We start from the raw sequence: 14,867 nt of genomic DNA, 5'->3' as shown, positions 1-14,867 counted from the left end.
CAGGCTTTGTTTCGAATGAGTCACGTGTTCTGCCGTATTTTTAATTTTATAGGTCTCTCATGCATTCCACGTTTCATTTAGTTTCCATTCATTTGTGACAAAGTGACCGACGACATCGTCGTGCTGTTCGGTTTCTTTTGAATTTTCTTTCTCGTGATTGTTACATGAATGTGGGTTGTCTGCGACTTTGGAGTCAATAAATTCAAATCTATATTAATTAAATAACTTTCAGTTTCCAACGGCTACTATCTATAAAACTTTAAATATAAGAAAAACACATGAAGAGGGTATGCAGTTTTGCAGCTCGGTGTACCTACATGTCTCTTCCTAAATACGGTTTTATAGATGATTGCCATTTTCAAAATTATCATGCTTTCGAAGTTATTCCAAAGCACCTGACGGTCTAGTATGAGTTGCGTTCTCGCGCCCGACTCCATATTTACATCTAGCGCGTCTATACATGTACGCGCGCGAGAACGCAACTTATGCTAGACCGCCACAATACATATATTACATATGTTATACAATTGATGAGTGCGTTCAAGGCCGCTATTTTCAACATAACCTGATGTTAGTCATGTCATGACGCTTTCCTGTGTTTATCGGACCGAGGTCATCAGAACACCAACAATTAACTATTTGTAGGCCATCAGACTTGGCTTATTTATATTATACGAGGCAAAGAACAGACAAATCGCATGATGGTACCTGCAACAGCACTTATTTAAACCACATCGGTGCCGAACAAGCATACGGCCCGCCTGATGGTAAGCAGACTTGTGTTGCCGCGTTGCCGGCCTTTAAACTGCGGTCTTTTCTTGAAGGTTTGAAGACTTCGAAGGTCTTCTCGGTCCGAAATTACCGCGGGCGACAGTTTATATAGTAGTATTAGTTTATTCCATAGCTGGCGTGGGCGGCAAATAGGTGAAACAACCATTTTCATGACACCTTGCGCAGAACCGCGGAATAGCATATCATAAGCACGATCGAAAACAACAGCTAATCTACAGCTGACCATTCAGAATCGGCCTTGCGTCCAGAATTCCCGCTCCCACGTCCAAAACGCCCTATCTCCCGTACTGTCACGGTCGCTTATGACGTTTCTGACATATGCGATTGAGAGTAATTGAAAGATCGACGCGCGTACTTAGACTGTCACGCGGCCCGCGAATGATGAGATGCAGCTGGTATGATTGTCGCTATGCCAGTGGTTAAAGGTTAGGTTGGACTAGGAATGTTAGAATCGTCATGTCATCAGCGACGAAAGAGGCAATTTATATTTTCTGTACACTACACTTTTCGTTTCAGGTTTGGGATTTTTTTTATCTAGGTACTCAGAATCACGAGAGAGAAAAAGTGTCCCAAAATTTCCATTTCTTTTTTCCATTCCGTTGCCGTCATATAGTCTACGAAAAATTTTACGGAATGTAAATACTTAGTAACAAATATTTAATTCACAGATATTTTCCTCAAATTACTTTTTTAATAACAATTTGGGCACGTATTTTCATTTGTGTAATAGATTACAATCTTTGTTTTGATTAACATTTTAATACTAATTCTTTTTTCCTGTTTTCGTAAGTCGCTTAAAAACAATATAGGTAACATCCATTAACTTTTTTTTTGTATGTTTTGTTTTTGACTATGATGGACTACATTTATGAAGCTATAATATAAGTTTAATAACTATAGGTATGTAAGTTATTCTTTTATAATGTAATACAGTGACAATGACATTTAAATTGTAACATATGCCATTACGATAAATCATTACACTATACAAAACAAATTCCCCCGCCGCGTCTGTCTGTTTGTGTGTATGTTAGCGATAAACTCAAAAACATACTGAACGGATTTTCATGCGGTTTTCACCTACCAATACAGTGATTTTTGAGGAAGGTTTAGTTCTATAATTTGTTAAGGTTTTGTGTATAAAAGTCCGACTGTAACATTTTAGTATTTTTTATCATAAATTTTAGTAAACATACAAAATAAAATACCTAATCACTATAAAATGCGGTAGGTATTAATTTTTAATGACTTTCAAAGCATCTAAATAAATGATGCAATAGGTGTTTTTTTTTTAAATTTGTCTAGCGAATAGCGATATTTATCGATATTGCTAATATCCCATTATCTAATACGTAGATCATTATTGCAAATCGTGGCATAACTAAGCTGTGACTCATTCGATATCTATATTAATATCGATTTTATCGATACTTATCTATTAGAATCGAACACACCTTTTTGACATTGGAGAGTGAATTATACCTAATTGAAAATACGGTATACATAATAAATATTTTGACGACCGGTCTGGGCTCCTGGGTTCGAATCCCAGTAAGGGCACTTATTTGTATGATGATACAGGTATTTGTTCCTGAGTCATGGGTGTGTTCTATGTATTTGTATATTGTATATATCGTTGTCTGAGTACCCACAACACAAGCCTTCTTGAGCTTACTGTGGGACTTAGTCAATCTGTGTAAGAAAGAATGTCCTATAATATTTATTTATATTTATATAAATAATAAATATTATTTTACTATCAGGTAAATATTTCAAAGAAAAAAATATTACAGGAAAAATTTACGCTTTCGGCAGGACTTGAACCCGCATCCTTTTGCTATCCGTGCTTTAACCAATATTAATTAAAAATTAAAGGAAATTTGTAAAATTCGCTTGAATTCGATCCGTCAACAATTTTGTAAATAACAGTAAAAAAAAAAAGCTTTGTAATAAAATATTGTATGGTGATGTAACCATTAGCGTAAAAAAGCTAAAGGGTTAATTGACCGAGCGTTAGCAAAGGTCTACGTTTCAGCGTGGGCAATAACGCCTTCGTATGTCTGAATGTTCTCCTCTACAGGTCGCAATTCTCAACCGATTCTCATGAAATTTTGCAAGTTTTTTGTCGATTCAGTTCTTGGAAAATGTTTAAAGTTTAAAGCTATCCTCGTGAGGTCTACAGCTCATAGAGCCACCGGTTAATAATGTTAATTATGAACGGACAACAGCCGTTACGTTCCACAGATGTTTGAACTTCGCATATTCGCCATTAGCGCAGGTGAACAAACTGGGTATGTGTGTCAAGTTCGCAATGGAAGGGTGCCAGCAAAGGGCAAAGTGCCCTTTCGGTTGCACTGAATACTCCACGTTGACGGGGGCCTTATCTGATTTGAAATGGAATGAAACTTGATCAAAAGGTGTTTTTTTAAGTTATGTAATTGGAAAGAGACCTAAGGTCTTTTAATTAAGGTCATTTTTGAACCCATAATCTTATATATTTAAGCGAGGAATTCTTGTATATACCTATTTATTTATATATGTATATTTTGGGGATCTCGGAAACGGCTCGAAAAAAGGACATTTCAAAAGTCACAAGTCTCCTCTGTCACAATCACAATTAACCCTCCTAGGTTTTCCCTACTTAATTTAAAACAATGATTTTTATTAGCAGACGGTTCTGCTAAGTACAAAACTAAATACCTAATCATAATCAACGTCATTATCAGTCATTAAGTTTTTCCGTACTGACATTTGACGTGTGCGTGTATGGTTTAACATGACTGCATTATGCAACGGTGCAGTCCGGTCAACTTTCGACCCAACTATTTGAGCCAAGGTTCAGATGTTTGTAACTAGTATGTATAATACTATGACGTTTCTGAGGCATGAGTATTTTAGAAGTCGGGAAATAAGCCTAACAATAATGTGGGCTATCGTTGTTAGAGCCAGACTTAGCTAACTCTGCATGATTTGTAATGACAAAGTGTGGCAATATGGTTATTAACGTTAAAATTCTATGAAATCATAACGTTTATAATGACACTTTTTTACTTTGTTTTGGGCAAGTCGGTGAAAACTTGGCTTAGACGGACCCTAGAAATAACAGGATATTTCAAGAAATTAATACCAACAATTTTATTACCCTACACCGATGGACGTTATGCCTTTTTTTGTCAAAATCGATAGACTGACTTATCTACTTATCCCATATATGCCCAGCAGAATTAGTTTTTAGTCTGAACTCTTTACGAGTAGGAGTGAGTTTTTGCCAGCGGATCGAAAACGACCCAATGGGCATAGGTATAATAGGTTATTGCAAGCTCATTACATCCCACTGCTGGACAAAAGCGTCCCCCCCCCCCCCTGTTTAAAAAAAAAATAAAAACCCGCCTGTTTATAGACTATTAAAAGTGGAAGTGGGAGTTGGAAGAGGTAGACCTCGGCGGACTTTCTCCGATCAGATCGGGGAAATCCTGAAGAAAGGCCAGAGAGCACCCTAAACCGGCGAGCGTGTATGAGGATTATGAATGTGAAGGAAGCGAAAGAGGTATGTCAGGATCGTAGCAAGTGGAAATCCGTGGTCTCTGCCTACCCCTCCGGGAAATAGGCGTGAGTATATGTATGTATGTAAAAACCGCCATTCTCTTTATTTTGCAGAGGTGACGCAGCTAGAAGACCCGCGTCTAGAATGGCTGAGCATCCAGGAGGCCATGCTGAGGGAGTACCTCAATACGGCGCAGGAGGCGTTGGAGGTGAGTCTTAATATTATATACGCAAGTGCTAAATTCCTTTGAATACGCGGACGTTCCGGACATCCGAAGTTCTTTTAGCGTTTTGGTTTAACCCTTTCGCGTCATCCTAAAACGTCGGCATGGTTGATATTGGCTGTAGCCGCGGCGTTACTTGACGTCTTTGGCGTCAAAGGATAAGAAATTCAGTCAGTTTATACGATTTTAACCAATTTCTCTTCCTGATGCTACTCAAACCCCTTTTTGCCAAAGTTTGCCTAAATAGGCTAAAATTTTAGTGCATATTGTTTCTGGGCTTTGTCGCGAGGAGAATGTGGAACAAAATTCCCAACGGTATGCCTGTAATGAAACGATTTTGCAAAAAAAGTAAACAAGCTTTTGGACGTACTTCTGGAGGATCCAACCTCAAAAATGATTTAATGACTTTAGTTTTTGAAAGAAAATAAATTTCTTTGTGCTAGCTATCTTTAAGTGGCATCCAATTTTTAATACGCGCCGCCACGCCAATACTTCACCTGTCGTAAAAAGAAGACGCTGTCAAAATGTTTAACCATAACTGCCTTATAATTACTTTTTCTCCAAGTTTAGGGTCAAGGTCACATTTACCCATTTACAGTTAACTTGAAAGAGGTCAGCGCGAGTAATTGATCAATCAGTATCATTTTGTTTATTTGCATACCCATGTTATCTATCATTTGACGTCAATCAGGGGTCGAGGTCGGGTTGGTGATCTAATGGCATTCCATATAGACTGGAACAAATATGATATGATATTGTATACGTTGGAACAACATATGACGTCTAAACTTATCTACACAGTCCTACTGTGATTTACTTGATCCTTTAGTTATTACTACAACAGCGAACAAGATTTATTACTATGGTATATTGGACAAGAGTTAAGGGGCCCCAGTGGGCCCCTTAACAGACCACCGGACGGTATCGGTCTGTCAGTTGTTTGGAACTGTCAAAATTTTGTTCTAACTGACAGGCCGATACCGTCCGGCGGACTTTTAATCAGTGGGTCCCTTAAGTCTTCTTTTCTACTGTGGCGGACACGAGTGGAGATAAGAGGATTTAATCAATATCATTGATTGTAAATTGTAATCCACATTTCTTCTCCGTTCCGCTGAATTACAACCAATGCTATTGGTTGAAATCTCTCATCTTTGCTCGTGTCCGCCTCAGTGGAAAGGCAGGTAAGGCCCGGCGCCGGCGCAAGGGATCAACCGGCATATTGCTAAGGCGTCCCCAGGCATGCTTGGGGATGCCTCGGCATCCCTCAGGCGTTCTCAGGCATATCAAGCCTTACATTCGAACATGCAAAAGCATTTCTTCAGCTTATAATTTTTTAACCCTTGGCTACTATTGTTCACCACCATCCACATTATATTAGCTCCTCATCACGTATTAAACGTTGATGTTTATACACGATAACGGGATTCTCACGGTCGTGCTATGTTCGACGTACGTGAGATGTTTAGGTAAATCATAACAAGGACGGAATTGACATTCATATTCCTGTGGAGACAAAAAAGCACATTTTACCATTTATACATTTTTAAGAATATTTCTTAACGCTTCTCCGATAGTAGTAGGTTGGATCTTGAAAAGCCCGCAATCTAATCTCAAGAATTTGCACAGGCCATTGCCAGCCAGACTGTATTCCCTGGCCATTACGATCAAGTTTAGACAGACAGACGGACAGCGGAGTCTTAGTAATAGGGTCCCGTTTTTACCCTTTGGGTACGGAACCCTAAAAAAAACCGGGCAAGTGCGAGTCGGACTCGCGCACGAAGGGTTCCGTACCATAATGCAAAAAAAAAAACAAAAAAAAAGCAAAAAAGAAACGGTCACCCATCCAAGTACTGACCCCTCCCGACGTTGCTTAACTTTGGTCAAAAATCACGTTTGTTGTATGGGAGCCCCATTTAAATCTTTATTTTATTCTGTTTTTAGTATTTGTTGTTATAGCGGCAACAGAAATACATCATCTGTGAAAATTTCAACTGTCTAGCTATCACGGTTCGTGAGATACAGCCTGGTGACAGACGGACGGACGGACAGCGAAGTCTTAGTAATAGGGTCCCGTTTTACCCTTTGGGTACGGAACCCTAAAAAGGGTAACATGCACATAAAAATCCCAAAGAATTAAGTACCTACCTCGCCCTTCGAAATATTGAAAACATCTCAAGTCATTAAAAAAATAGACGGGCAGGATAAATGACAAAGGCCACTTAAACTACAAAAGCCTCCCATCATACAGTATCTCAATTCAAGCAATTACGACAAAAGCCACTTCTGTTATCTCCTTATCGGTATCATCGCATTCCATCGTTATCAGGACCCACTTATACATATGAGCCTCATAGACAGACAGATGTTTAATTAAATTTCGTCATCTTCGCTACTACGTTTTGTGGGTTAGGATTTTAGAGCTATTCTAACCACAGATTAGCATATTTATTTCTGTTTGTAAGGTGCATTCTGTCTGTAAGCTAACTATGTATGGTATTGGCAATGGCAAAGTGTGGCACTGTCATAATTATTGTCAAATTTCTATAAAAAAAATACTTTTATAGAGTTAGACCAAGAAAAGCCTACAGCGATTTTGATAGCCCACGCAGTGCAATTGTTATTTATAAGTACGTCATCATTTCCAGACATCGGATTCCGTGGGGCGAAACTTCTTGACAGCTAGGGACTTCCTACGTCGATAAACTCATTTATCGATACTAGTTCTAAATACTAGTGATCACACAAAGGTTTGCTTATAAAATATTTTTTTATTAAAAGAGTATTATATAATAAAATAAGAACTAAATTTTCCTCTTCTTTTTTTAAAACGTTTTTAAAAGTTTACTCGTCACAATTTATTTCTTCATGACTGTCCCATCTATTGTTGTTAAAGTAAACTACCAGAATTTTTTCCATATTTTCGGGCGTTAAGCGTCTCCGTCTTGGCTGAAAAATCCATTTCAGGTGGCTAAAAGACTTTTCAATTTCTGTGGAGGTTATAGGAGCATAGCAAAATTTCATAAAGTGATCAATGGTATTTCGTTTATTTATCGGTTGTAATGTAACTTCTTCACCTTTTAATAACAAATAGATTTTTTCCATTGTGTTGTACCCGGAGTTTTTGTAAAAAACGTTTTTAAATTTATCGTATACGATTTTCCCCTTTTTGTCCAAAAATATTTTAGATAATGCAGACTGTACCTTCTTCACTATTCGCACACCAAAGTCTAGAGACAAATTTGTTGCTTGTAATTTCTTTATCGACTCTTGAATGATATTTAGATTGTCGGCAATAAATTTAAGTTCACCCTGAAGAGAAGATTTATTTAGTGCAGCCTTGGCCATTTTAACTGCTTTCCCATCTGATGCAGAAAATGTATGCAGAACTCGTCTTATATCTTCAAAATATTTAGCGTAATAGTTTGCTGCTTGCAACCATGTGCCCCATCTTATAATGGTTGGTTGCGGCGGTAGAGGTACATTTGGTAACATATTTTTAAATACATTGATTCTCTTGGGACACTTCAAAAATACTTTTTTGACGGATGATATCAAGTTATTAACATTTGGAAACAGATATCTAACTTTCTCAGCAACCCTATTTAATCCGTGAGCTGCACATGTTACGTGAGTCATATTTTGAAAAACTGAATCCAGTTTCTTACCCATTTTTATCATATAAGGTGCTGCGTCAGTCACCAACAATAGCACTTTTTTGAAATTATCGCTATTTGAATCACAGCACCAAAAATTTGATAGGGACGTTATAATCAAATTTGCAATAGTTTCATTATTTGTCTGCTGTAAACATTTACTTGCAATAACATACGGCCGACTTGGTGTGCTGTGAGAAAGTTTGCCAATGACAACATTTGCAATTTGGTCACCGTTAGAATTTGTAGTTTCATCTACCGACACGTAGATGTAATTGTTTCCAATTTCGTTCCTAATTTGTTGATACGTTTCATTATAAATTGGAGAAAAATAATTTTTTCTGATAGTAGATTCCGAAGGCACTGAAAACTTCCCATATCGTCCAGAAATGCAATTTTGAATAAAACCATAAAAATTTGGATTTTCTAATTGATACCACGATATATTGCAGGCCACCATGAACATAGTAAGCTCTTTGTAGAATTTATATTTTTCTTCTTGAATACTTGTATGTCTTCCGGTTTTCAAGTGCCTAGCAAGAGAATAATTTTTGCGATGAAAGGTCACTTGACATTGGCTACAGCGTAGCTTAGACCCGCGTTTAATTATTTCAGGATGCTTTTTAAGCAAGTGTTCTATTTTTTGAAGAGGCATTATTTATTTTCACTCATAAATATAAAATCTGTAATAAATAGCACGTCTTTACAAATGAGAATGACAGTGTCTGATGACATTGACAAGTATTGTTTCATAGTGAGTGTCTAAGTAGGTAAGGTACTTCTATTTAATTATCTGAAGAGGTTAAGATAATGGGTATCAACTATTTTATAATGCAATCGGTACTAGCCTTATCTATGTGTAACCTACCGATTATTTTAGACGCTATGTATGAATTTCATACTGGTCTTCAGAACAATAGTTACGAAAAACACACAATGTTGGGGGCGGTCACTAGTATATAGAACTAGTATCGATAAATGAGTTTATCGACGTAGGAAGTCCCTAGCTGTCAAGAAGTTTCGCCCCACGGAATCCGATGTCTGATCATTTCATAGAAGTTTGACGGTTAAAATAACACTTGCACTGCGGGGCTATCAAAATTGCTGCAGACTTTTCTTGGTCTAACTCTAACAACACTCTCTCTTTGTTTTGTTCAAGTCGGTGCAAAGTTACGCTAGACGGACTCTAGCTGTTAATTTCCCAACCAACCTTGATTACAGACACCCGAATCCCCGTTTCGATCTTATCAGACCATCGGATTAGAATCCAAACTATTGTCCAACTATCAATGGCCGAGCTTCGTTCCTTCTATTACCTTTTAAGTGGTCGATACTATCGGGCTACTGTGTTTTACTTCTATCGGATGAAATGGACGCTGTTTTGTTTTTGGGGTTCCGTGGGGTGACGATGAACCCTATTGCTTAAGGGGCCCACTGATTACTGATTATTGGTTCGCCGCACGATATCGGCCTGTCAGTTAAACGCAAATTTTGACAGCTCCGAACAATTTACAGGCTGATGGCTCCTCTACACGATGGGCCAGCGCCGGCCACTCCAAGGGACGCAGCCATGCGGTAGAATGAGATAGCAATATCACTTGCTCCCTCGAACGCATAAATGCGTCCATTGGAGTGGCTAGCGTTGGCCCATCGTGTAGAGGAGCCATGATATCGTCCGGCGAACTGGTAATCTGTGGGTCCCTTTAGCCTCCGCTGACTGTGTCAGATCAGCTGGCTGTACTTCATAAATCGTAATTAACTTTTTAAATGTTTTTCTGTAATATTAAATAGCGGTAGGTGAGTGCCTCATGTCATTTAACTTAAAAGGGTGGGGGAAACACGTTTTAGAGAAAGGTCACTTCTGTATACAATACGAAAAAAGTTAGGTAACGATGTAACGTAAAAATTTGCTTTAGATTTCTTTAGCTTTGTGATGTCTACAGGAAAGACACGAACGAGTTAAATACTATAAAATGTGTGTATGACTCTGGTATATACTGTACCTATCTGAAAATTTCAGTGTTTTTGTTGCCTACTCGTAACTATTTATAAATAATTAAGTACCTAGGTACTTTAAAACAAAATTAAACTTGGCTCCTATCTAGAAGCATGCTTAAACATACCTATGTATTAAATTTCTATGACGGCCATATGGCAGTGGCACGGAACCCTCGGACCGAGACCACGACTCGCCCTGACGGGTTTTTGACGTTACGGGACGAATTGTCGGCACCTTTGACGTCTGATTTAATTAAATTGAGTTGCTTCTTTATTTTTACTTAAGTGCAGGCTTTTTCATGTGATTAATAGTTGCTTAATCGAATCGAAAGCTATCTTAATAGGTATTCGTTCATGAGGATGTTTTATTCAATTTTCAATTTAAGGTTTTATTGTTTAAAAATATTTCAAATACCTGATCAAGTGATCAGATTTATCTTTCGGACCGCTACACGTGACCGCTATATGTATTTAAATGTGTTGGCATTTGATATTTACCAGTCGCTTTTTGGTGAAGAAAAACATCGCGAGAAAAGCGGACTAATCCCTAATGAGGCCTAGTTTACCCCCTGGGATCTGGGATGGAAGGTCAGATGGCAGTCGCTTTCGTAAAAACTAGTCCCCACGCCAATTCTTGGGATTAGTTGCCAAGCGGACCCCAGGCTCCCATGAGCCGTGGTAAAATGCCGGGACAACGCGAAGCACATGATGTTAAATGTTGCTCCCCTATTAGGAAATTTTATTAATATTTAGAAATCAAATGTGACGTCCCACGGGTAAATGTACCTTATGGCGGTTGGCGCTTACGCTATTATTAACGCCGCTCCAATATTATTGCGTAAGCGCCGGCCACCATAAGGTACCTTTTTCCGTGGAACGCTACAAATTAGGTACTAATAATTAACGTTTAATCTGCCCTCCTAAATAAGGCTGACTTTATATCAAGAAATAATTTATAGCATACGGTCGGATCTGGAGTTTGGTCTCGAGTAGAACATTAAAAAAAAGTGGCTGTGACATACGGGCGGACAGACAGACAGACAGACAGACATGACGAATCTATAAGGGTTCCGTTTTTTGCCATTTGGCTACGGAACCCTAAAAACGGTCAAGCCACATATATACATCAATAAAAGCAGCCTAAAATTCGCACCATGATGTCAACTTAATTTGGCCGGGTTGCTTATTACTTTCCTTTTACTGTCAATGTTAAAAACAATGTCAACAAGTCGAACATCTAAGTGTTGAGACTCTAATTGGTCTGATTACGAAATTGAACTGGTTTGGTCAGTAGACAAAATAGAAGTAGCATTCCCACGATTTTTGTATTATTTTCGCACGTTTATTTGAAACCAGTAGTTGTGCTAGCATGTGATTGATTTAATCATTAATAGCGTTATTCATAAACTCGTTACTGACTTGAATTAGCTATGAATCGTTTGTATTTATCTGTCATTCTTGACTTATGTATTTGTAAGAAAGGGATAAAATATAATTTAACTAAATCAGGCCCGTAAAGTTTGTGAATAAGATAGGGGGGTAATTCATTAGTAGATGAACTGTATTTGATATTTATTAGATTCAGCTATCGGGATCCGTTCGTATAGGTACAAATATAAAATTAGGTACGTATTGATTTTTTTTTGGATTTATTTAGAAAACGTGTTTGATTTGCGTTGCGACGGTTTTTATTTGACGTCAATGTGGTTAATAACAAACAAATAAAAGAACAATAGTCATTCTATACTTAATCATGTCAATGGCGTGTTAGGTCTTTCGTCACCCCTCGGCCTTAGTAAAGTTTAAGTGGCTAGAAAACCCCACTTCCTGGCCTAGAGAAGGAATGCTCAGATAAGTACCTAATACAGACAGCAGTGAATAATTCCTTCTCCTTCGCCTGGCTCCTTCCCATTTACTTGGGGTCGGCCCTTCTAATCATGCGTCGCCAGGCCGGTCGGTCCGGTCGTCTCTGGTCTTAGATTTCCATTCTTCATGTCTTTTCTTACAACTGCCATCCAGGTTGTCAGGGGTCTCCCTGGTCCCCGAGCTGCAACAGCCATATGCAGGACTTTTTTGGTCATGTGTTCTGTTGGTCGTCGCATCACATGGCCATACCACCTTAATCGGCTTTCTACGAGTTTTTCTTGGATAGGTTTTACCTTGAAACTGCCTCTTATATAATTGTTTCAGTGAATAATTTCCTATATAATATGTATTTTGTGTTTATCTTTTCGTCAAAGATAGAAACCTACGGCGTAATTTAGGATCATTGTAATCAAACCTCATATCCGGTGATAATGACATTCCATTGGAAATATTGCTCAGACAGAAAACGTATTAATACGTTATTAATTCATACACGACGATGCCGTAATAGCAGTTGGTTTTTAGTCCGGAAAAGCTTGACATACCAACTTTATTATATTCCACTTTATCTCCATAATACTCTGCAAACAGCTTCTGCTTAGTAACATAAGGTCGGATCTGTCATTGAAACTCTATGAAGATACACCGTATAATCACATAGCGACGCTAACCGCACATTTAATAACTTGTTACGCGAAAAACATCCATATTATAGTTGAATTAAGGATTTATAGAGTTGTGAGTCATCGTGTAAAAATTAATTTAGACGTACCTATTAAGAAGTATTAATTAACGGCCACATTGAAGAATTCAAAGGCATATTGCATTTCCCTGTAGTAATTAAAATCACTAATGGATATTAATATTATTAATTAAAATTTAATGTCTGTCCTTGAAGATAAATTGTACATGTTACAAGAATTTGTGCTATGATCACTGATCAGGAAGGTTGTGTTTTCAATTTGCTTATCGAGTAATACGTCTAGATCTAGAGTTAGACCATTAAAATGATTTTGATAGCATAAGCAATATAAGCATTGCACGTGTTATTTGAAACGTCAAACTTCTATGAAATTATGACGTATATAACACTTTGCTCTAACTTTAATATACATATTTGCATCTCATTAAAATTCACGTTACGTTACTAGTACTTTTATATTATACGCTGGTCGATAATCCATCTTTGATTTTCAACAACCTTGTGCGTATTTTATTAAAAATAACATAGTTTTTCAAATCATTCGAAGAATGCTTGAATGTCACCTAATAAACTATAGGTTACTTTGAAAATAACTATGTTTTAAGACTAATATTATAGTTTCTTACGGAACCCAAGAATCAGCGAAGCGGCCATGCAACTAACATCTAAACCATTTCAGAAGAGGCCTCCGCACACGCAGACCGTCCGTCTATTCGCGGAACACTCTGTACGAGGAATTGGGCCGGTTATCGCCTGATTGACTCACGGATCGGGTCCGACCAGTAAACTATGTACACGAAAACGACGCAAATGCAATATAATCTCAATTCAGATACGACGTTATACTTTTGGGGCTCCAGTAGTAAACAACAGTAAAACATTGTGAATGTTAGGGCTTATACTCTGTATCTTTAGGTATTTAAATAAAAGTAAACAAACAATTTGTACACTTTCGGGTAGTTATAACATTTATTGGTTAACCGACCAAATACAAAAGCGCCTGGATCTGTCACTGAGCGGAAACTTTAACCTACATTATTTGATCATGTAATGTTTTCATCTACCCTCAACTTAGATTTTGTTTACTTTTATTTAAATACCTAAAGATATACCCCCTTATTCATAAACGTTTACTAAAGTTAACAAGCCGATAATAAACGTTTGTCCCTTTCCATCGTGCCGATACGTCGGAAAGAGACAAACGATTATTATCGGCTTGTTATCTTTAGGGGTCATCCATTAATTACATAACACGTTTAGGGGGAGGGAGGGGGTCAAGAAAATGTGACATATTGTGACATGGGGGAGGGGGGAGTCACAAACTTTGTGACGTCACTTTAACTTCATCAGTAACCGAAAATTTATTTAAATTATCTTATTCGCTGTACATTTAAATAACGAGGTTTTAAAACGATAATCGTTTTTATTCGTTTAATTTTCTTTCCTAAGCAGTTTTGGGCATAAAATTACTAATATTTATATCGTCAAAAATATTTTGATAAAATATGATAAATACTTAATTCGATTTGGCGATTTCGTAGAAAAAATGTGACGTCACACTAGGGGGGAGGGGTTTGCCAAATGTGACCAAGTGTGACAAGGAGGGGGGGAGGGGTCAAAAAACCTACAAATTCGTGTGACGTAATTAATGGATGACCCCTTAGTACCTAAACATTTATGAATAAGGGGGATAGACTATAAGTGTAGATACGACCTTATGAGTCTAAGGAAAGATCTGCTAGTGAATTCGGTGTAGGTATGTGTGCAGTAGGGCTACCGCCAATACCGAAAATCGTCAATTGCGGGGATTTTTCTCTGTCACTCTAATTACGCCTTCATTGGAGTAAAAGAGAAAGATCCCCGCAATTTGCGAATTTCGGTTTTCGCGGTAGCCGCTCTGTTTTGAAGTGCGACGTAACAACTTCTTTCATACAGTCACCATGTTTCTCTCGATCGATAAGAACTAAGCTATAACTGCGAACCACTCCGTTCGTTCGTTTTTAGGGTTCCGTACCCAAAGGGTAAAACGGGACCCTATTACTAAGACTCCGCTGTCCGTCCGCCCGTCCGTCCGTCTGTCACCAGGCT

The 14,867-nt window shown here is 38.0% G+C and overlaps 1 protein-coding gene across 1 annotated transcript in view; it reads left to right on the top strand.

Annotated features, from left to right (window-relative positions):
* The window catches only part of LOC134670895 (protein kibra), a 105,871-nt gene that overhangs the window by 43,190 nt on the left and 47,814 nt on the right, over window positions 1-14,867 (top strand). Inside the window, exon 3 of the mRNA XM_063528713.1 lies at window positions 4,450-4,544. Coding sequence (XP_063384783.1) covers window positions 4,450-4,544 — 95 coding nt within the window. The remainder of the gene's footprint in view (window positions 1-4,449; window positions 4,545-14,867) is intronic.

This window comes from Cydia fagiglandana, chromosome 14 (genome assembly GCF_963556715.1).
Source record: "Cydia fagiglandana chromosome 14, ilCydFagi1.1, whole genome shotgun sequence".
Taxonomy (NCBI): Eukaryota; Metazoa; Arthropoda; class Insecta; order Lepidoptera; family Tortricidae; genus Cydia; species Cydia fagiglandana.
This window is presented reverse-complemented; position numbering and strand designations above follow the sequence as displayed.